This window comes from Rhineura floridana, chromosome 21 (genome assembly GCF_030035675.1).
Source record: "Rhineura floridana isolate rRhiFlo1 chromosome 21, rRhiFlo1.hap2, whole genome shotgun sequence".
NCBI lineage: Eukaryota > Metazoa > Chordata > Lepidosauria > Squamata > Rhineuridae > Rhineura > Rhineura floridana.
In genome coordinates this window covers 18,330,918-18,352,585 of record NC_084500.1, presented here as the reverse complement: position 1 = coordinate 18,352,585, position 21,668 = coordinate 18,330,918, and the positions used below count along the sequence as shown (strand labels likewise).

Genomic DNA, 21,668 nt, shown 5'->3' with positions numbered 1-21,668 from the left:
TGGAGAGGCACAACAGCTAGCCTCTTCTGAAGTCTGCTACACCTCTACAGTCATGGCAAGAAAGACAAGGCTGGATGCAAAAAGCAACTGATATTTAATTTTTATCAGAGGCCTTCCTGGGGATGATGGGGGTGTCTTTTATTTAACTCATGGCTTCCCCATCCCCAGCCAACCTCTTGATCCATGATTTGGAAGCGACTGATCTCAACAGACTCGAGCAAAGCCCAGGTTTTGACCATGCATGGTAGCTTTTATTTTTATATTTTTTCATGCCAAGAAATATCAAGAAAAATACAATACAATCTCTTGCAGAAAAAGAAATGGAAGACAGAAACATTTTCCTCCAGAAACAAAGATACAACCTGGGAAATTCCAAACATCTATATAGAATCTGTAGATGTTAGAAAATAATGGCAGTTTGGCTGTCAGTTTTTTTCTGTCTCTCCCCTTGGGACGGCGGTGTGACTGTTGCTGTCTCCCGTGTTTTCTTGTACAGGACCTGGACCCTGATGCTGGAACCATCTGACCCCTTTGCTAAGTCAATTTAATCAACAAATATCTGGATATTCTAACAATTGGCCCTGGATGGAATCAGTTGCAAAGTGCTCAAACAACGGCTTTTGAAGTCTGGTGGCTACTAGCTGCAGGCATTCCGATCTGCCTCCGCTGCAGGGTGAGGCAAAAGAGAAAAGCTTTGGCAGTTTTGGTTATGGCCAGCCAAAGAGACAGAAGGCTTAGAGTTTTTAACAGCCAGCTGTCTGGTTTGGGGTCTCCAAGGAAATGCTGTTTGCTTTTGGGGAGCCAATGCCGCCTTGAAAGTCTAGAACTCTTTGCCTGCTTCCAATCTGCTCGTTCTGTGTTTTTTTACATAGATATTTTTAGGGAGACCCGTGAACTAGTCTCTCTTCCTGTAGAGTCTGACGGGCACTGGATCCGGCTGTTGGGAGACACAAAAGCAGCTCTTTTACCTCACTCCTGGGATGAAACGCCCTTGCGTCACAAGTTTCAAGCAGAGAACTCGCCTAGCCCTAACCTGGAATTGCCAGGGATGGACACTGGGACTTTCTGTAGGCAAAACAGGTGCTATATCTCTGTGTCACAGCCCATCCCCTAAAAAATAAAGCAAGGTTCCAGTCCCCATGAATCTGAATAAAGGGCTGGCTGATACAGGAACACAGAAAAGTGCCTTATACTGTCAAGCCGTTGGATCCATCTAGATGAGTATTGCCTTTGCACTGATTGGCAGCAGCTCTCCAGGGTTCCAGATGGGGGGGATCTTTCCCAACCCTCCCCAGAGATGCTGCCAGGGATTGAACCTGCAAAGCAGAGGCTCTACCAATGGACTGTGGCCCTTCCCAACTGACGGGGCCTGGATTTTCCCTCGGAGGCTATTTCTACAAAAGCGTGCAAATGGTCATTTAAAAAAAATACAAAACTCTCCCACACAACTCCCCTCCCTTTTGGTGGCCAGACTTTTTGTTTGTTCCTGTTGCTACGCTTCAGAATCAGCCCTGTGCAGAAGAAAGCATACTCGAAACTGTCAGGCCAGTGTCCGGCTTGCTCAGATTTCCCTTCTTCTTTCGCCGGGTATACAGGAGTGGTTTCTCCACCCCGCCCCCAATAGAGAAGCAAACCACCCAGCTGTACAAAACCCAGTTAACTGGTGCCAGTGTGGGGAGGCAGGGGGACAAGGATTCTTCTGCCCAAGAGTTCACTTTGGAAGCAACGAGCCTCATCCGGATGGTACTCTCGATTTTCCTCTGTCCCACTCACGTCTTCGTGGGCGGCAAATGGCGAGGTAGAGTTCCGACGTCGGGCAGGAAAAGAGATTTCCTGGCGTGCTGCCGGTCCCGTTCTCAGGATTGCACATTCATCCCCACCCCCTCCAAGAAATACGAATGTTGTGCTCCAAAAGGCTAAGGGTGAAGATGAGCATGCTGATCTTGTCCAGGGTCAGGGCGGGGGACTCTCCCGCTGAAAAGTCTCTGCTTTTCAGAAATCAGAGGCGCCCCCTACTCCTAAAAAAAAAAATTCTTGTAGGTCAAAGACCACCTCCTTTTTCGCAGGCTTGGCTCATGCTAATTTGATTTCAGATAACCTGGGAAAAAGAAAAGACAGTCCGTTGAGCAATTTTTACAAGCAAGATGGCTGTGTCCCTGTTTAAAGACAGCTTTAGAGTGTAACCTCCTTGCAGACAAAGACTTGGGTTTGTTTTGCCTACGATGCGCTGTCATGGTGCCTATCTTAATTTGTTCCCCAAATTGGTGAGGGTCTTGAGGGAGGTGGGCAGAAGAATTTGGTGGTGGGGGTCTGGGAATTTGCTGATCCAGCACTGGGCACCCTCCTGCACCTAAGCCAGCAAAGGAACATATTGTGATTCGGACCGCTGGTCCATGTAGCTCAGTGTTGTCTTCACTGACTGGCAGTGGTTCTCTACGGTTTCAGGCAGGGGGTCTTTCCCCAGCCGTACCTTATCTGGAGATGCCAGGGATTGAACCCGGGACCTTCTGCATGCAAGGCAGATGATCTGCCACTGAGCTGTGGCATAATCTCATTACGTGTTCCACAGGCCAGGGTTGTGAATGAGTGTCTTTGCGGGGGGAGAAGGTGACCTTACCTGTGAAGTTCATTGTGCAGATTATGATGATGAGGGACCCCAGTATAATGGAGGCAATGCTGAGGAACCTGGCCACGCGCCCCAGCCGCCGTGCGCCATCCACATCCCCTTGCTGGTTGCTGTTCCTAGACTGGCAGAAAGAGAGAGGAGCATCAAGGAGCATCAGCTCCTTGGAAGTTCAGACTAAAACCCGGAGCGGATCCCACTGCCCCACTGACATGGAACCAGCCACCACACTGGTGATTCTCCCTGGTGCTTGCTTGCACATGTCCAAAGCCGGCACTGGAGAGTGTATTCTCCAAGCCAGCATCCTTGAGGTCCTTCCTTGTGGAATGCGTAAATGCGTGGATGTGTTTCCAAGAAAACCATTTCTATATCACCTTTAAAAAGGGCCCTGGTGCAGTTTGTAACAACTTAAAGAGAGCTTTGGAATGAAAACCAGAGAGAGATTAAAACAGGCCAGAATTAAAAACAGAGTCACAGATTGCGAGGATTAAAAAAAAAAACCTCCAGTAAAAGCTTAGTGGAATAAATGAATGTCTTGATCGCTCCTCTTTTATACATGCTATTGGTGAGTATTTTAGGTTGTTTTAACTCTTGTTTTTAACGTGTGTTTCTGTAAGTCTCTTTGAGGCCATCACTATGAAAAAGTGAGAACATGATTCTAATAATAAAAATAGTATCAACAACCCTGAAGGTGGATATAGTATATCAGTGTTGTGTCCTGTAGTCTAAAGGAACTGTAGTTTGATAAGGGTGCTGGGAGTTGTAGCTCGGTGAGGTGTAAACTACAGCTCCTAGGATTCTTTGAGGGAAGCCAAGTGCTTTAAATGCATGGTTGGTATGTATGCAGCCTAAGTCTCTGAGCCCATCTTTGTGAAAAATGCAATTCAATGATGCTGATGTCTGACATATCAGTGATGCATCCTGCCGTGTGAAGGTGCCACAACAATCTTCCCCAAGCTGGCACCTTCCAGATATTTTGGGCCACAACCCTTTACCACCCTAGTTTCCCTCCTCTCTGAACAGTTTGCCAATGTGCTTCTTCAAATGTGCCTAGAACTGGACCCTGTACACCCTGAGGAGTACAGAACAGAGTGGAACTATTCCAAGATCTGGGCACTCTGTTTCTGTACATGCAGCTTATAATTGCATTGGCTTTATTTGCAGCTGCACCATGCTGCTGGCTCATGTTTACATTGCAAGCGGCAAACCTTGGGTGGGGGTGGAGTGTTGTTCTTTTTGCTTGTGTCTGTTCTGCTTTTTGTCCCTTCTACCTCAACCAATGGCTGGCCACTTCCCCCATTACAAGATCTTCCCCCAAAATTCCAGATCTCTCACCTAATCCTCCCTTATAATCTGAGCCCACTTCTTCAGCCGTGCATAATCAAAACTTTGCCTTGGGAATAGTAGGCTTCTTCAATGCATTACGAATGCTGATCAAGTATCGTTGCGTATTGTTTTGCATCAATGATGGTGATAAGTTCTACTCAGAAGGAAACCCTACTAAATTCAGTGGGGCTTGCTCCCAGATAAATGGGGCGAGGATTGCCGTTTAAGCCTGTTTTTGTTAATCAGGGAGATGGGCAGTGTGTGTTTTTGTGGGGGAGAATTTGAGTGATCTTCTTTCAAAGCACGCAGTTCGTAATGGTCCTTTGGGGCTGGTTTTGGCAATCAAATGGCCACAGATGGTGAAAACATTGCGCACTCAATGGACACAAGACAACAGAAGCCAGTGAAGACTTCTTAAAGCTCTTTGCTGCTTTTCTCAACCTCAAAGGGGACCGGAATAATGATCATCTTCCAACAGTCCACCAGGAGACCATCAGAAGAGCCTGGCTGTTGGATCAGAGCAAAGGTCAGGCGTCAACATTGTCATTCACTGGTATGGCACTGTTTCATAGAGAACTATGCTCAAGGTGGCTCACCCCATCAAAGAGTTTGCATCATGTGCTGCCAGTGACAACACAAAATTTAAACTGTGATAAAAAATAAGCTAACAGAAGCCTCTCACATTTATAAATATACAATAAAAGTAAACGATCCGCTGATCATTCATAATAAGATCTAACCATAAAAACACGAGGATCCGACTCAGATGACAGCAACTAAATCTTGACTCCAGCAGCAGCCCCTAAACAAAGCCCCACCCAGGTGGCCCATCTACTTCCATGTCTTCTCCCTTGTAGTGAACAACCAGATGCCCCTGGGAAGCCCCACAAGGAAGCTGCTTTATCCTGAGTCAGACCATTTGTCCATTAACTCAGTATTGTCAACACTGAGTGGTAGTGTCTCTCCCACCCTGCCAAGAGATGCTGAGGACTGAACCTTGGACCTTCTGTGTGCAAAACAGGGGCACTTATCACTGAGCTCCAGCCCTTCCCCTAAAAGTGAGCTTTTTAAAAAGCTTTTTGTAAGCTTCTAGTCCTCATAGTTATAAATAACGAGATGATTTAAACAGGAAGCTGCCTTAGACCAGTCAGAACATTGACAGCGGCTCTGTGGGGTTTCAGGAAGGGGACATTTCCCAAGCCTGGAGAGGCCATTGGGGATTGAAGCAGGCAGTGGCTGGCTCCCATGTCAGTGAGGCAGCAAATCCATCCTGGGTTTTACGCCGAATGTTCAAGCAGCTGTCCAAGGTGCTTTCAGAACCTTGGCAGTTCAGACTAAAACCCAGAGTGGATTCACTGAGCCACTGACATCGGAGCCAGCAGTCTCCACTGAAAGGGAGCAGGGGCTATGGCCCTTCCCCTGATGTTTGTCCCAAATCATACTCAAAAGGTTTACTGATCCTGGCTGTGGAGGCTCAGTTCTTACCTCTCTTGTCCATAGCAATGTCAGAAGAGGCCCGCTAGGTCCACCAACGTCTTTCCCTGCTGTAGCCAACTGGGTGCCTCTGGGAAGCCCATGAGCGGGAGATGACTGCAAAAGTCCTCTCCCGCTCATTGTTCCCTACCTGTTAGTCTTCAGAGGTAGACTGCCTCTGAACCTGGAGGCTCCACTTCACTTCTGCTAGGTCTTCCTGTTTGCCAGTCTTGATAAACAAGTGTGTGCTTTTTTTATATGAGGAGGTTAGCATGGATGGAGCTGGGCACAACCCCCTCTATTCATGGCATCTCCATAACGCCCCCCCCCCCAGCTAGCCTGCTGTCTCTCTGTGGACAGGACTTCTAGGCAGCGGGGCTTGCCTGAGCCACAGGGAGTCTTGAGGTCAGTGGTAGAGCCACTCCTTGCATGCAGAAGGTTCCAGGTTCAACCCCCAATGACATCTCCTGATAGGGTTGGGAGAGACCCCTTGGCTGAAGCTCTGGAGAGTGCTGCCAGTCAGTGTAGGCAACACTGAGCTAGATGAGCCAATGGTCTGGCTCAGGATAAGGCAGCATCTTATGTTCATTCTAGAGCCCCTCCGTGAGTTTCCCTGAAAAGCTTGCCTGCTTTGGAGGGCGGCTACCATGGACAGCTCCCTGCAGAAATCCTCCCCCCCCTCTCTCTCTCAAACTTAACTATACAGTATTAACCCAGCATTGGCCAACCAGGGGCCTTTCCGTCTGCTTTGGACTACAACTCCCATCAGCCCCAGCTAACCAGGCTCCTTTCTCCACACCATCCACAATTGTGCCAAGTTTACGCAACAAATGCTGTCAACCATGATGGTGCCCTCATTTTGCTTTCCCTTACAGGGATTATGTTCTGATACCCCCTTGAAAATTCCTGGCTGCCCTTTTCTCTGCCTTTTCCGCCTCTCTTTTCCAACCCTCCATATCAGCTCAACCTCATCTTCACCCCCCCTCCACTTCTCCCGGTTCTTCAGGGCCTGAACTCGCCCCCCGGAAGAATGTTGAAATCATATAAAGAGTGCCTCTGAGCACGTCAAGCATGCCTCGGCTTCCTCGGCCATCCACTACCTCCTCCCTCGGAGTTAGGTTGCAGGGAGGTGTTTCTGTGTGCTGTTCTTAGCACAGAGGTGGGGCTTGAGAATTGGCACACCGTGTTTTAGAAATGAAGAGATGACCTTTTCCTTCTTCCCCAGGCTATGTATGCACCATACCTTTGAAGCACATTTAACTCACATGGCTTCCCCAACCCCGCCCCTCCAGAATCCTGGGAACTGTAGCATACCCCTCCTAGAGCTACAATTCCCAGCATCCTTAACAAAAGGATTATTTGGGGGGCAGATTGTCCTTTGAATGTGCTTTTGAAGGTATGGTGCATAGGCAGCCTCAGCCGCACTTGCCGTGGGGCCTTGCCGGAGCCAAATCCCCACGGGCAGCTGCAGAGGTCTCCCTGCGGCAGCAGGCACCTCCCCAGGCCTACAAACGAACCTCCTCTGCCCCGAGTGCCTCTCTGCCCTGCCCCAAAGCCAACCCTAGATGCTGCTGCTTTTGGGGGGGAAGAGTGAAAGAACCCCCAGGACATATTTACCCAGACTTAGGGTGTGGCAGGTCAAAAGTGGGCTGAAGCTGCCTCTCAGTATCCGTTCTTCATCCCAGAGGTGCTGTGTGACATTTGGGGGCCCAGGACCCCCACAATAGCTTTGGATTCCCACATCTTATACCCCCGTGACCAAGAGAGTGGTCCCTTTTCAGAGGCACCAGCCTTTTCTCTGGGCTTTTTTATTTTTGCACAACATCCTTTCAACATAGGATGCCCCCCTTTGCTGGTAAGCACAACCGCATGATGGGGATGAAGGGTGGGGCAGTCTCCCTCTCCCCACCCCACCCCTCAGTCAGTGGTTAATGTGCAAAGATGAGCTGCACGGAGTCTAGGCTTTCTGGCTTGGGAGACCCCCCCAGGCCCCATTATCTACCTGGGTGGCAGAAGGTTGTGTTTGTGGGTGGAGGCCCTCTGTGCATGCTCAGGAAAGTCTTTCCTTATTATATATAAATTTATTTACGGTCAAAGACCCATAAGCTTTCCTTATTAGTACATGACATGGCAACAAGTTCCGGGCTGTGTTCTGCCCCTCAATCGTACTGCCTCCTCCCCATCATACAGGGGTGTATCTGACCCATTTACTCAGAGGACACCCTTTTGAATTAATGGACCCAAGTTAGTTGTGCCCGTTGTTTTCAGTGCGTCTGCTCTAGCACTGGATACAAGCTATAATTTTTTACATTCCCCACCCCTAACCACAAAATCCTCACAACACAACCCAGAGGGTAAGCAAGAGTGCCCTTAGCTGCCCTTAACAGCTCTTGACTGGGACCAGGCTCCAGCCAAACCTCTCGCAGTGGCGGCTGGGGAAAGGGTTAGGGCACTGAAATCATTTATTACTATTGTTTGCTAACCAGAAGAGGGGTTTATACACACTTCAAAAAACAACAACCTTGTTTAATTTAGCCTGCAAATCAAACTACTATTATGATGCAATCCAATAGGTCTCTCCCCAGAATTAAGCCACATTGAGTTCAATGGGGCCTTACTCCCAGATCACTTTTAATAATAATAAAATAGTAATAATAATAATAATAATAGATCCATTTCCCAAAGACCCCAGCCTCTATCTCAGTCTCCTTCTCCCCAAATTGCAAAACTCCCCCCTCTCTCCCCAAGGAATGTTTGAAATAAGTGCCTTAAAACAGCTGCTGTGTTTTGAGATTGAAGTCTGCCAGCTAGAGGAGGTTTTCTCTTGTTCATAACGATTGTTCTCCCTCTGATTTTTCTCTTCCCGAATGGGTTGACACGATAGCACCCTTTTCTATCACCCCTCCAATCCGAATTTGGAAGAACCATCTGTCCAAAATGGAGTTTAGAGACTCTAGCTGGCCCGGACACTCCTGTCTTACACTGACATACAATTCTTCTCTTTCCAAATTAATGTCTTCTCCACAAGTTTTAGATGCTGGTACCCCGAGGGGGGAGGCTCTGGGGACCCCCCCCACACACTCTCCCCCCTCCTCCAACGTGCTGGTTCCCCCGGTGCGCCCAGGGCGCACGAGAACTGGAGAGGGCGGTGCGTCTTTGCGCACAGCCCAGAGGGGACGGGAAAGGTCCCTTACCATGATAGAGAAGACCAAAGCCAGGATGTTGAGGGGCCAGATGGGGCAGAAGCAAGAGAAGACGGCAAGCGGCAGGTAGTCCCGCGAGCGGCCCGGCTCGTGCAAGTTGGAGGTGGTGGCCGTGGAGGAGACGCGCCCCAAGCTAAGCCTCGACGGTGAAAGCGACGTATCCTCTAGCTTCCCCTCCGAGCCGGATCGGTAAGGCGGGCTGTGGTGGCCATTCCTCTCTGCCTCGCCCCCGGCCGGCGCTCCGTCGTCCCCGCCGCCGGCAGAGAAGGCCTTGGGGGCTTGCCCGACGGTGATCAGCAGCTTCTCCGTCTCCTGGGAGTCCGCGGGCGGAGGGGAGCCCTCCAGCGCCTTCGCCAGCGGCGCCTCCGTGTTGATGGCCATGGCTGCGCCTCGCCTAGACGCCCATCATCCCAAAGAAGGCGCGCGGGAGCCGCGAAGGGAAGGAGGGAGCCGCAGGCGCCGCCTGGACGGGCGCTTGGAGCGAGGAGGCACGCGCACCCTGGGGTGGTGGCTCTCCAAAGAGGCGCCGCTCCTTTCCTCTTTCTTTCCTGTCCCAGCCAAGCCCGGCGTTCCTCCCCGCCGCGCTCGACTCTCCTCTCGCTAGCTCTCCAAAAGCGCTCTTTGGCCGCTGATTGCCCGCCCCGTCGAAGGGCCGCCCAGGCTGGGCTGTGAGCTCACCCAGGAGGAGGAGCCGGCGCGCCTTCCCTGACGCTCTCGCCCCGAGGTCCACGGACCCGCCGGCGGCAATGGGGAGATGCGCGGGCTAGTTGGGGGCCGGAGGAGGCTGCGCCGCGAGTTTGGAGAAGGGGGTGAGCCAAAGTTTACGGGGCGGGGGCGCAGCGAGACTAGTTCTTGGTTTGGAGGGGCCTTTCCGGCGGGAAGCAGCAGCCCCGGGAAGGCGGGAGGCTGAAGACGGCTCCTTATCTCCAGTTTTTATTCCTCGTTCCCAGCCCTCAGTTCCGTATTCCGTGTCAGCAATTCCGTGTTAGCAGTTCCTCGTTCCAAATTCTGAAGAAGACCCTTGCTGGCTCAGACCAAAGGCCCATTGAGTGATTCTAATCCGGCATCCAGGAGAGCTTGTGATGGTGAGGGGTGTTGAACTAGGCCCTGGTTCGAATCCCCCACTTGGCGGTGATGCTCCCTGGGTGACCTCGGGCCACAGTCATTGGCTCTCAGCCTAACCTACCTTACAGGGTGGCTATGAGGATAAAATGGAGAGGGAGGAGGAGCACGTGTGCCACCTTGAGCTCCTTGGAGGAAACAGTGAGACAGAAACGTAAGCAATAAAGAATGAATAAATCCCGCTGCCTACAGTGGCCAATTGAAAGCTTCAGGGAACCCCCTCTCCCCCAAGCAGGGTGTGAAGTCCATATCCCTGTCCTGCTATTTGCATCTTCGGCAGCTGATATTTAGGGATAGGCTGCCACTGAACCTGGAGGTTCCATTTAGCTGGCACATGCCAAAAGGATGCAAGAGTCCTGGCTGGGAAACTGCGGGAAGGGGCGAGCCTCTGCCCCCTCTCACCACCCCTGGCATGTATGTGGCTTGGTCTTGCCGCCAAAGCAGCTTCAAGTATGTGAAATGGAGAAACACCCCCACCCTGCTCAGTTTCAGTTCCCGCACGCCTGGCTTTGCTCTGTTGTTACACCCTGGTTTCCAAAAACATTTTACTAGTTGTCAGGCTGCTTACCAAAAGTTCAGCTTTGCGCCTGTTGTAGAAGTGCCTTAACAGTTCTGATATCAGGAACATACAGACGTAAGACCCCTGCCTTCTGCTGAGCAGACCGTTAGCCCATCTAGCTCAGTATTGTCTACACTGACTGGCAGCAGCTCTCCAGGGTTTCAGGCAGGGGACATTCCCGGTCCTTTCTGGAGGTGCCTGCTCAGTACTGAACTGGGGAGCTTTTGCATGCAAAGCAGGTGCTCTGCCAGTGAACTATTGTCCTAGAAATTAAAGTAAGATTCCTGTCCTCATGGTTCTGCACAAAAAGCTGAATTAAATAGGAAAATAAGATGTCCTGGACCAGGTCCATTGTTCCATTTAGCTCAACACTGTCTTGCCTTCACTGAATGGTCACAGCTGTACAGGGCTTCCAACCTGGGACCTTCCGCATGCAAAACATGTTCCTAACCACTGAGCTGCCGCCCTATATTGAGTCAGAGCATTTGTCCATCTAGCTCAGTGTCGCCTACACTGACTGGCAGCAGCTGTCTGGGGTTTCAGGCAGGGATCTTTCCCTATCAGTGAGGGAGCAAATGCCGTCAAACCTCATGCAGATTTTTAGCTGACAGCTGCTCTTCCTACCAGCTTTAGAGACTCCACTTGATAAGTGGTGTAGAGCGCCACCCTGTGGACCATATAGGGCATTTTCTGGCTGGGCCACCCACCCACAATTTTTACCTGGGGGTGGCTTTCTCCCTACCTCTACCAAGCAAGGTTTCCGTGCGTACAGAGAACAAAACAGGCTTTAGTGTTGATGCCATTCCCTTTTCTGCTCGACAAAGAGACTTCTGTGAAACACGAAAGTCGGCATGGGTCAGATCCAAAGGGCAGCTTCTCCTCTCCTTTGGTTGCATCCGAGACAGCCATTTCCCTGGACGCCAACTTTGCAGAAAAGCAGACCCTTTTCGAACAACAATGCTCTGGACTGCTTTTTGGTTAATGAGAACCTCTCCAAATATCGGTCAAGCAACAGTGAGAGAACCAGAGGAGGTTATATTATATTGCTTTGGAAAAGCAAACTGGTCCAGCATTCAACACAATAAAACAGATAGCTTTAAGATAACTACACCAATAATGTAAGTGTCCCAGAAATGCAGCTACTGGCTTTATCAAACGACCCTGTTATATTGGTACAGATCAGTCTGTCTTTGATTTCGGATAGTCGAAGGTCGGCCTTTTTTACTCTGAATTAAAATGAGACAAGTGTCAATCATACACCTGAAAAGGTTTTTTTATATATATAATGTGTAAGAGAGATAGTTACTGCCTTCAGCAGAACCTGTCCCTTTGTTGCTCTATAAGAAAACAGGAACCAATTAATTAGGAGGCAAGCCCAGAGCAGTGACTCATGCATAGACACAACAGGCACCCTCCTCTGGGGGGGGGATGTATATAGTTCTGATACATGTCTGAAGTTGGGAGCGACTGAGTCATCTGGTCTCATCCTGACAGAACAGAATCACACACACACACACACGTCGTACTCACTAGTACTAGCTGAATTAGAAAGAGGCTGTCTCAGAGAAGAGAATCATACCAAAATGCTTTGGAGTCTTTGACTCTCTAATTAATCTATATCCTGCGGCACTATTAACATGCTCTAGACTGAGCTTATGGAAAAATGGAAATGGACTGCCTTCAATCCCAACTTATGGCGACCCTGTGAATTGAGTTTTCACGGTAAGCAGTATTCAGAGGGGGTTTCCCATTGCCTCCCTCTGAGGCTAGTCCTCCCCAGCTGGCAAGGGCCTGCTCAGCTTGCCACCGCAGCACAAGCCAGCCCCTTCCTTGTCTGCCACTGCCAGCTGGGGGGCAACTGGGCTCCTTGGGACTATGCCGCTTGCCCATAGCTGCACAGGTGGCAGGGCACATAACCCCTGAGCCACTCCCTGTGGGGGTGATCTTACCTGGCCCTTGACACCCAGGAGACACGAGCAGGATTTGAACTCACAGACTCTGGACTCCCAACCAGGCTCTCCTCCCCACTGTGCTATAGCAGCTGTTCTAGAGCTTATACCCCAAAACAAAACCCTCTTGCAGTTGCTGTTGTTGTTTGATCTTCTTATCTGACCCCTTCTAAGCCTCTTTTAATACCAGTCCTGGTTAGCGCTAACCCCTTTTCCAGTTTTGCCCAGAACTATATCAGTGTGCACAGTGCAGTCCTATATACATCAACTGAGAAATCAGCTCCACTGAGTCCAGTTATTCCCAGGTCAGTGTGTACAGCCAGTGTTGAAGAACCTCATTTATCACCCTGAGGGCCACATTCCCTTCTAGAGGTGAAACAACAGATACGATTCTTACCCTTTGCACAGAGATAATCACCCCCTATTGTGTCCAGTCAGGCTTACTCCCTACCAGTGTTTAGCACGGCTACCCTTTCTATGTTGCTAAGAACACTCCATGAATTTCCCACATTACTCGTTTGAAGAGAAGGCAGCAGCGTCTGGTCCACTTGGGCAAAATAGGGTGCTGCCTCAGCTAGCCCTCACCTGCTTTGCTTCCTTACTTGCAACCTCTCCAGAGGGTGGCTCTGATTGGCTCTTGTTCTGCCTACAGTTGGTCTCTCTGCCTTCTGCCCTGATCCTATTTACTTGGAAGCTCAACAGGACTTATTTCCCATTTTTTGGGTTGTAGGTTTTATGACTCCAGGAAAGAGTGTTTAGAATTGGAGGGGGGGGAGGATTTGATTGCAGAACTTAATCCTCCAGTCATCAAAAGGCAGAGCTGGCCAAAACAGCTCCCCCCTCCAAGGGTCTCTATTGGAGAGGATGTTGGGTGTAGTGCTTGGATGGCGAAGACCCCCTTCAGCACGTCTTTGAAATATTGCCACCTCTAAAGCTGTTGCACAGCCAGGCTGGCCTCCAGTCAGAGCAGGGATTCTATCAGCCCGAGAGAGCTGGTGTGAGATTATTTGAGGAGAAGGCTCCAAGGTGGGTGTCCTCTCAGTCTTGATACCCTGAAGATACAACTCTTCTTGCACATCCAAGGTTGGGACATCATCTTCATATAATATTTGTATGTAGTTCCATCAGAGTATAAGATAGGTCCCTGCCCCCAGGAGGGTACTTTTCAAATCAGCCAGGGTGTTCAAAGGAGGTCTCTGTCCCCAGGAACATACAGTCAAAAAGTTTCCGGGTGTACCTTTACAAATTAGCCAAAGGAACGTGGCAAGGTGGAAAGTCTGTGAACAGAGTTTCTCAAGGGCTGCAAGGTCGATGTTACATCCTAGAAAGACCCTGTCCCATTCCAGCTTCAGGTCAAATAGGCACTGCATTCCTCTAAGTCACGGATGCCCTCACCATCAGGACCGCGCAGGAGAGAAATGAGAGGCCACCGATCTCTTAGAACAACCCATACCTCCAGGGGAAATGTCCAGAAGGGCAACTTTGAATGCCGTCTGCAAGTCTTGGCTGGTAGGCAACTCGGCCTCCAAGGAGGCTATTCCCGCTTGGGCAATAGGCAGGGCTGACTACGTACTTGCCCTCTTTGGGGTTTTCACAGCAGGGGCGGAGAGAGGCTTCTGGAAGCCACTTCCCACATGCCAGAGACACAGTACAGGCCTGAAATGGAGGCACCTCACCATAGCCGGACTCCTGAAGAGGCTGGAAAAGGCTGGGTTGGCTGTCCCAGATGCTCCCTTCGCCACAGGGCCTGAGGCACTCAGCATGGGCACAAGGCCACTCGGACACAGGCCCAGAGCACAGAGGCCGGGAGAGGGAGGCGATCTGGTGGATGGCCCGATGCAAGGTGGCGATCTTGGAGAGGCACTTGCCCCCCAGGTCACGCCTGAGAGCCAGCCGCAGGGCGTCGAAGGCTTGGTTGTAATCCAGGATCCTCTTGCACTCCCAGATGTTGGCGGCCATGCGCCGGGCCTCGGAGCGCATGGGCCGGGCCTTGCGCCTCTCTGGGACTTCTTCAGGGTCTCTGGGGCAGGCTGCGGCCTTGCCCTTGCAAGGCAGCAAGAAGCGGACCCTCGGCTTGGGGACACCTCCTGGCTCCCCTTCCCAGGTGGCCTGCTTCTCCAGGTGGCCTGTGCCTCTCTCAGGGATTGCGCTGGGCATGCTATAGGCACGCACTTCCCTGCAAAGCGCTTGCTCCTCTTGTGCAGAGCTTTGCTTGACAGTTCTGTGCAGCAGGTCCAGGCTCCTCCTCCCCCTCCTCCAGGCTGACATTTAATTATACCATGTGGATTTAAGGCTCAGGTCTCTTTTTATTACCAGCCTAAAGGTGTCCGAGGGGCTCCGGCTCCCAGGAAGCTGCTTGTGTAGACATCACACCAAATCTTTCCTTTTCTGCACCTGTGTGTGGAGCGCAGCAGCCTGCCTCTTTGTCACGCCTTCCTCTCCCAACTTGTTCCTTGCCTACACTGCAGGGCGGGCGGGAAAGATTTCCCGATACAGCGGAATCCTCACCCAAATGTTAATGCAATGTAGGTGATTTATCAGACCCAGTGCATCTATTATATCTTTTGGAAAGTTGTTTGTTCACTGTGGATTTGGGATGGAAGGACCTGTCAGCTTCACTTCTCTCTGTTTCTCATCTTAAATTCGATTCTCCACATTTCTGTAGAAGTTTGCATTTTTTTAAAGAGCCCTCATTAAAATTATTTAACATTTAGTGTGGATTTCTCCTAATAAACACATTTTTGTATGCAGTTTTGACTAATGTACTCATGTTTGCAAGCAGTTCCCAATATAATACATTTTGGCAGGTTATTTTCATTAACATATTCATGTTTAAGTACCTTTCCTTTAATATATGCATTTTGTAAAGATTGTCCAGTTGGAGAACTGCGTCGCAACGTTCAGATAAGTGTGAATTTTGAAGGACGGCTGGGTTTCAGTTCTCATGTTATTTTGGAAAGTGTGGATTTGATAGATTCAGCTTTGAATCTATCAAATTTAACTTAATTCCCTTTTTATTGATTCAGACATTGAGAGTGGCCCACATGCAACCCTATCTAGACAGGGATAACCTGTCTACAGTAATCTGTGCTCTGGTAACCTCCGGGTTAGATTATTGCAATGTGCTTTATATTTGAAAACTGTTCAGAAGCTCCAGGCAGTGCAGACTGCGGCTGCCCGATTGTTGATGGGCTTAAGGTTAACAGATCACATAGCACCAATCCTGTTCCAAAGACTGGCTGCCTGCACACTTCCAAGCCCAATTCAAAGTGCTGGTTCTGACCTATAAAGCTCTTTACTACTCGGGACCCCAATATCTTCTGGGACGCCTCTCCCGATATGAACCTACGCAGGCCCTTTAGATCTTCTTCTGAGGCCCTTCGCCAGGTCCCTCCTCACAGGGAGGCTTGAAGGGCAGTAACAAGGGAGTGTGGTGTAGTGGTTTACGTGTTGGACTACAACCTGGGAGACCAGGGTTCGAATCCTCACATAGCCATGAAGCTCACTGGGTGACCTTGGGCCAGTCGCTGCCTCTCAGCCTCATGAAAACCCTCTTCATAGGGTCGCCATAAGTCGGAATCGACTTGAAGGCAGTACAACAAGGGAGAGGACCTTCTCAGTGGTGACTCCCCATCTGTGGAATATGTTCTCCAAGGAGGCGCCTTGCGCCTTCTTTGACATCTTTTTGGTGCCAAGTAAAGACCCGCCTTATTCCCCGGGGCATTTGATAGGCTGAGATGATGTTGTTTGTATCTGTGTGTTGCCAAAGCTTTCTACGGCTGTTTGGGGTGGTGGCTGTTGTTCTCTTATTTTGTTTTTATGGTATGGTATATTTACTTTTGTTTTTAGTACTGTTGTAAGTCACTGGGTAAATCCAATTAATTAATTAATCAGTTAATTAATATATAATAATAATGATAATGATAATAATGATACAATTGTACCTTTCCCTCTTCCTGAAGACAATAGTGGACTGAGCAGCGAATGCATGGAAATGCCTTTCCTCTTATTTCCAAAGTTCACTTGCTGCATGCTGTTGCCTATGCAGTCAGAGTGGCATTGCCCAAGCACTAGAGAGGGAGGTATCTGCAGGAGCACGGCAGGCTGGCTGGCATCTACAGCAAGAGCACCCTGCAACCTGCACTATTTTTAATTTTTAATTTCTTTAGTGCATTGTATCCCACCTCTCTTCCGTCATGGGACCCTCTTTTTTTAAAATCAATAATAAAAAGAAACATATAGGTGTTAGAAAAAAGTTGCCATTGATTCAATATACCATTGAAGTCCTCTGGCTTCAAAACCCTCAGTTGATGGCTAGGAACCAGATTCAAATTCCCACTCAATCACAAAATTCACTGGATGAACTTGGAGCCAGTCACTGTCCCTCTCAGCCTAACCTACCTTGCAGGGCTATTGTAGTGATAAAACGAGTAGGGGGAGAACTATGTCCGCCACCTTGAGCCCTTTGGAGAATAAGGGGGGATAAAATGTAATATATAAATAACAAATATTTTTTTAAAAAAAGAATGAATTACCCTTTTGGATCAGAGGGGGATCTGTCTAGCTCCACCTACCCACCCACCTCAGTTTCCTGCTTCCAACGATGGACATCCAGTTGTCTTGGGAAGCTGGGCAAGAAGGCAATGACCATCCCCTGATGTTTGTCCCCAGCAGATCTAACATTCTAATATGTATCAAATATTCAAAGATGCACTGCAGCTGAACATGGAGGCTTCCCTTAAACCCGTCTTTTATGATTCTGTGGACATTTCCTTTTTAATACCTAACTGCTCACAAAACCACATGTTCTTGCTGTTATGTTTCAAGAGCAGGCCTCAAGAGATGCTGTCTCTAATCCCAGAGCCAATCAGTGGGTGCTGCCATCACCTATAATTAACATCCCCCCAAGGGGCTAGTCCCTATTGTGTGTGTGTGTGTGTGTGTGTGTGTTTGCTGATGGTTTAGTGAGAAGCTGAGGACTCCTTCCTTCCCACCCTCTTGGGCCATCTGGGGCCTTTGTGGGTCGTTTTCACCTAAGGGGCAGCCATCCGGGTACAGATAAAGCAGAAAGTTATCTTGTGTGCCAATTGCCCCATGCAAAGCAGCACAGTGATGGTCTAGAGATGGGGTTATCTCCAGTTGGGGGTTAGGTTGCTATCATTCTAGCCAGGTAACCCTCAGAGTAGGCAGTCAGCAACTTGGGGGCCTCTGAGGCCAAATGGGCCCCTTGCCCCCAAACAACTGGGTAAAGGGTGGGTGTTGGTGAATATCCTTGGTGGCAAGAGGGTTTGACAACAGGGGTCTAATTTTGCAGGTTGGATTGGGGGGCCCTTGGTCAACCACCTCACCTAGCCCCTTGGCAAATGTGCCCCCCTTCCCCCCACACCTTGGCAAAATGGGATGCCAACAAGGCTAAATCGGTTTGTGCAATTCCCATGAAACTTTGGCTGGATTAATTGTGTGAAGCTGCTCCAGTTGCTTCAGCTGAAGAACATCCAGTCCGTAAACAGATAAATACATCAAGTGAGCAAGGTTGCCATCATTTCCCCCTCAGTGCAGTGGGCAAACAGCATCCCCAAGAGGGCAAATAACACCCCCCCCGCCAGTGCTGCAATTTTATGCAGGCTAAGGATGTTTCTGTTGAATTTCATCCAATTATCTTGATTGATAAAGGCACTGGATTTTTTTTGTGTGTGGGGGATGATGGACCCCTCCCTAATACACTTTGTGCCATCAGTGGCAGCTGGCAGCTCTGTGCCAGTGGGGCAGTGGAATCCACTCCCAGGTTTTGTCTGAATTTCAAGGACCTGTCCCAAGTATCTTGGGCAGCTCCTTGAAAGTTCAGACTAACCCGGAGCGGATTCCACTGCCCCACTGGCACAGAGCTGCCAGCTGCCACTGGGTGCCACCCTCTCCTTTCGCGTTGATTTTTGTGGCGGTGAATTTGTTTGGCCGCCATCCCTGGGAGGAAGGTTGCGTTGTGTTTTGGCTCCCTCTGCTGGGAGGACCCAGAAATGTGGGTGTTTGCAAGCCAAGGAGGTGCCTATTGGTTAGAGGGGCAGCAAACCTGCTGACCTCCATCTTCCCTGACCATTGGTCATGCTGGCTGTCCGGGACAGTGGCAATTGAAGTCCAGCAACATCTGGAGGGCACTGCGCTGGCTCCCTCTGAGTTAGAGTGTCAGACTACAGGCTAAGGGAGCTGGGTTCAAGTCCCTGCTTAATCACAAACTTCCCTGGGATAAAAATGTTGATGGTGTTATTTCCTAGCAGAAGCCGTCTGCCTTGGCAGGAAAGACACAGCAGGGCCTTCCAAAGTGCCTCTGCAAAGTGCAGAGTCAGACCACTGGGTCCATCTGGCTCAGTACTGTCTACACTGACTGGCAGCGGCTCTCCAGGGTTTCAGGCAGGGACTTGTTCCCCATCATTGAGTGAGTGGGTGGGTTGCATTAAACTAAGGTCTATTCAGAGTGGCCCCACTGAAATTAATGGACCTAAGTTAGTCGTGTCTGTGGACTTCAACTCTTTGCAATTAAATCTCCTCTCTTTAAATCCCATGCTGTCACTGAGCCTTCCTGCCGACTTTCAGAGAGTATAACTGGTGTAGAGTGCCACCTTGTGGACCACTAGGGCATTTTCTGGCTGGGCCACCCACCCACAAGAAGAATCTGCAGTTTTACCTCTTTCCCAGCTCTACCTGGAGGTGCCGGGACTTGAACCCGGGACCTTCTCCATGCAAAGGAGGGGCTCTGTACCACTGAACAGCGGCCCTTTTTTAATCATGTGTGTATGCGGGGAAAGTGGGCCTCTGCAAAAACCCTAGAACTGTGTTTTTTTTAAAGTCTGCAACTAAATGTTGCAGCATATGTATCTGCCAGGTGTCCTAGAACTGTATTTGAAGGAGGCCTCTGTTGGAAGAGCTGCCCTGTCCAAGTCTGGAGAACAGGGTGGGGGGGTGCTTGAAGTTGGCCATCCACAGGTAGGAGCACTTGCACAGCAGAACTGAGCAGGTATACACAAAGGTCACCTGGCAACACCTTTCCCCACTATGGCAAGATGTACTGCGGTTCTGTTTCAATTACAGCAATTGTTTCTATAGTTGAAGCCAAACACATAAACTGCAACATGCAAATTTTATGGAAATCAGTGCCGTCTTTTTGAGTGATGAGTGTCAAGTGCCTCTGCCCTCCCTTTCCCACTGCTTCAGTTTCCCTTTGTCTTTTCCAAATGATGGCTCAGTGGCTTCTGGTGGTGTCCACTGTCCTCTTGGGGCTGATTTTGGGTTAGCTCCCGCCTTCATTTAAATTCTCTGTTTTAAGTGCCAGCACCTGCACTTTTGGAACTCCCTCCTCTTAAATATTAGACAGGCACCCTCTCTGTTGTCTTTTCGGCGCCTACTGAAGACCTTCCTCTTCCAACAAGCCTTTTAAGTAGAAATCTTTGTCCCAATCTGCATCAACAGTATTGACACTGTTTTTAAGATTTTTTAAAAAGATTTTTTAAAAGATGTTTTGTTTTTAAGATATTTTCAAGATGTGTGTATGTGTGGGTTTTTTTTGTGTATTGTCTGCCTGGGCTCCTTCTCGGAGGAAGGCCGGGATAGAAATTTATTATTATTATTAATAGTAATAAATTTGTTAAATAAATAATAAAATAAAATTTCTGCAAACTTCAGGGCTCCCCCACGCACGTGGATGACTCCTTCTTAATTCTCAGTTCTCTAATCTCATTGGCACCCAACTACCTGAGTTTGCTATTAAAGGGAGTAAGAGCTGATGGCAAGACCAGTTACAAAATGATCAACTGCAAAGACTTTGCAGTTGGCACAAACTGGGCTTCATCATCCCGTTGGCCTTTGCGCCCACGCGGTGATGGTGTTCCCGGACTTTTGCTGCCCCCATGGAAATGGCAACCCACAGGATCTGGGGCTAAAAGTCATCACAAGAATGCCCCGTGTTGTGTGGGCGCGATGGTCCAAGCAGCTGATGCAGCAGACGTATGTAGGAGGTGAGTCAAGTGGAAACTGTGGGCAACCAGCTCACCAAACCCATAGGCTAATTTTGGCTTTTCGGTTAATTTGTTTCCTGTCCTGCCTGTCAACAGCTCCCTCTGTTCCCCCCCCCCAAGGGTAGAGTTACAACCATCTCCTGACTTGCCTTACACTGAGGAAACTCTCAGTGTTTGTCAACATTCTGCTACTGAACTCTTCCCTCCCCAAGAAGACCGAACGGTTCATCAACCTCTCTGTGACTTCACACAAGTTTGGCCAATGCTCTGCGGGAGGCCTTGTCAGTCTAGAGGCGAGGGAGAAATATTTAAGATGATCAGATATACGTTAAATAGCGTCAACCTGGGACTCCACTTTCTTCTTCAAAAGAAAAGCAGTCTCTGAAAGCTTACCTGCCATTTGGGGAAGAAAGGGAGGCATGCCAGCTTAGGAACAGCTTATACGGAGTCTAGTGGCAGGCAGCGAGTCTTTTTGCAGCCCTGCCTGGTAGGTTCAATCCCTACCAAGGATTAAATCTGGAACCTTCGGCATGCAAAACAGGGGCTCTGCCATGGAACTACAGCCCTTCCTGTGTGTGTGTAACATATCTGTATACATACAGACATCTCCATACATGTGTCGTCATTATTTCATTAAGCACTTTGGCTCTTTGTGGCTCTGGATGGCCGAGCCAGTTTTGGAGCTTACTGGCCATGAGGTGGGCTGGCAAATCAGATCCCGAGGGAGCAAACCAGGCCTAATGCATACTGCTGTGCAAAAAATAAAAAAATCTTGCTGCATCAGCATTGGGAGTCGATCCAGGAGAACACTTAGCCTTTATCACTGAAGGCTTGTTTATTGCTGAACCCTCCCTCTCCCCCCCCCCCCGTGAACGGGTCGCTTCCAATTCAAAGGAGAACCATTACATTTTGATTCAGTGGACCCAAGCAGAGGGCTGTGTGTTTGGCTGTGCATGCACCTGTGCCAGTTCAATATCAACACCCTTTTTTCACATGGCTGGTGTTGCAAGCCATTAGGTCATTTCTTAAAAAAATAATAAGTAGCTGATTTGTTTCCATCAAAGCACCCTGGCAGCTGCACCGCCTTGCAGTGCGGGGGCATTGCAGAAGCCGGAGATGTTATGCAGACCGAGGGCTGTGGAGTGCAGGAAGGAAAGAGGCTCCCTTGGAATAACCTGGTGGGGGGTCCCTGTGTTTGGGCCTGATTCATTCCTGGTTTACTCCAGCGGTGAAGTCAAGAGACAGGCTCCAAACAGCAGCTGGCCCTGGGCTGGGAATTCAGAGGCAAACCTCCATCACCAGTACCGTCCCCCAAACGTCTGACGTGGAAGTACCCGATGGAAGGCGACCGAGATGACCAGAGGCGGCAGGAGAGCAGGTGGAGAAGCACGGGGAGCTGTTAAGGGT

General features: G+C 49.6%; 1 protein-coding gene across 1 annotated transcript; it reads right to left on the bottom strand.

Annotated features, from left to right (window-relative positions):
• Positions 1-317: 317 nt before the first annotated feature.
• TRARG1 (trafficking regulator of GLUT4 (SLC2A4) 1) lies at positions 318-9,221 on the bottom strand. The gene is made up of 3 exons (XM_061604898.1): positions 8,617-9,221; positions 2,618-2,747; positions 318-2,098 (listed from the first exon to the last, which is right to left on the bottom strand). The coding sequence occupies exons 1-3, from the start codon at positions 9,004-9,006 to the stop codon at positions 2,079-2,081; spliced, it is 540 nt and encodes a 179-aa protein (XP_061460882.1). The 5' UTR covers positions 9,007-9,221; the 3' UTR covers positions 318-2,078.
• Between the last annotated feature and the right edge of the window lie 12,447 nt (positions 9,222-21,668).

What these genes read in the sequence shown, in the direction of transcription:
- TRARG1 (XM_061604898.1), bottom strand. Translation starts at nt 9,006, where the DNA reads ATGGCCATCAACACGGAGGCGCCGCTGGCGAAGGCGCTGGAGGGCTCC. An exon ending in CTTTGGTCTTCTCTATCATG is followed by an intron (nt 2,748 to 8,616) that starts GTAAGGGACCTT and finishes TCTTTCTGCCAG; the next exon opens with TCTAGGAACAGCAACCAGCA. An exon ending in CTGCACAATGAACTTCACAG is followed by an intron (nt 2,099 to 2,617) that starts GTAAGGTCACCT and finishes TCTTTTTCCCAG; the next exon opens with GTTATCTGAAATCAAATTAG.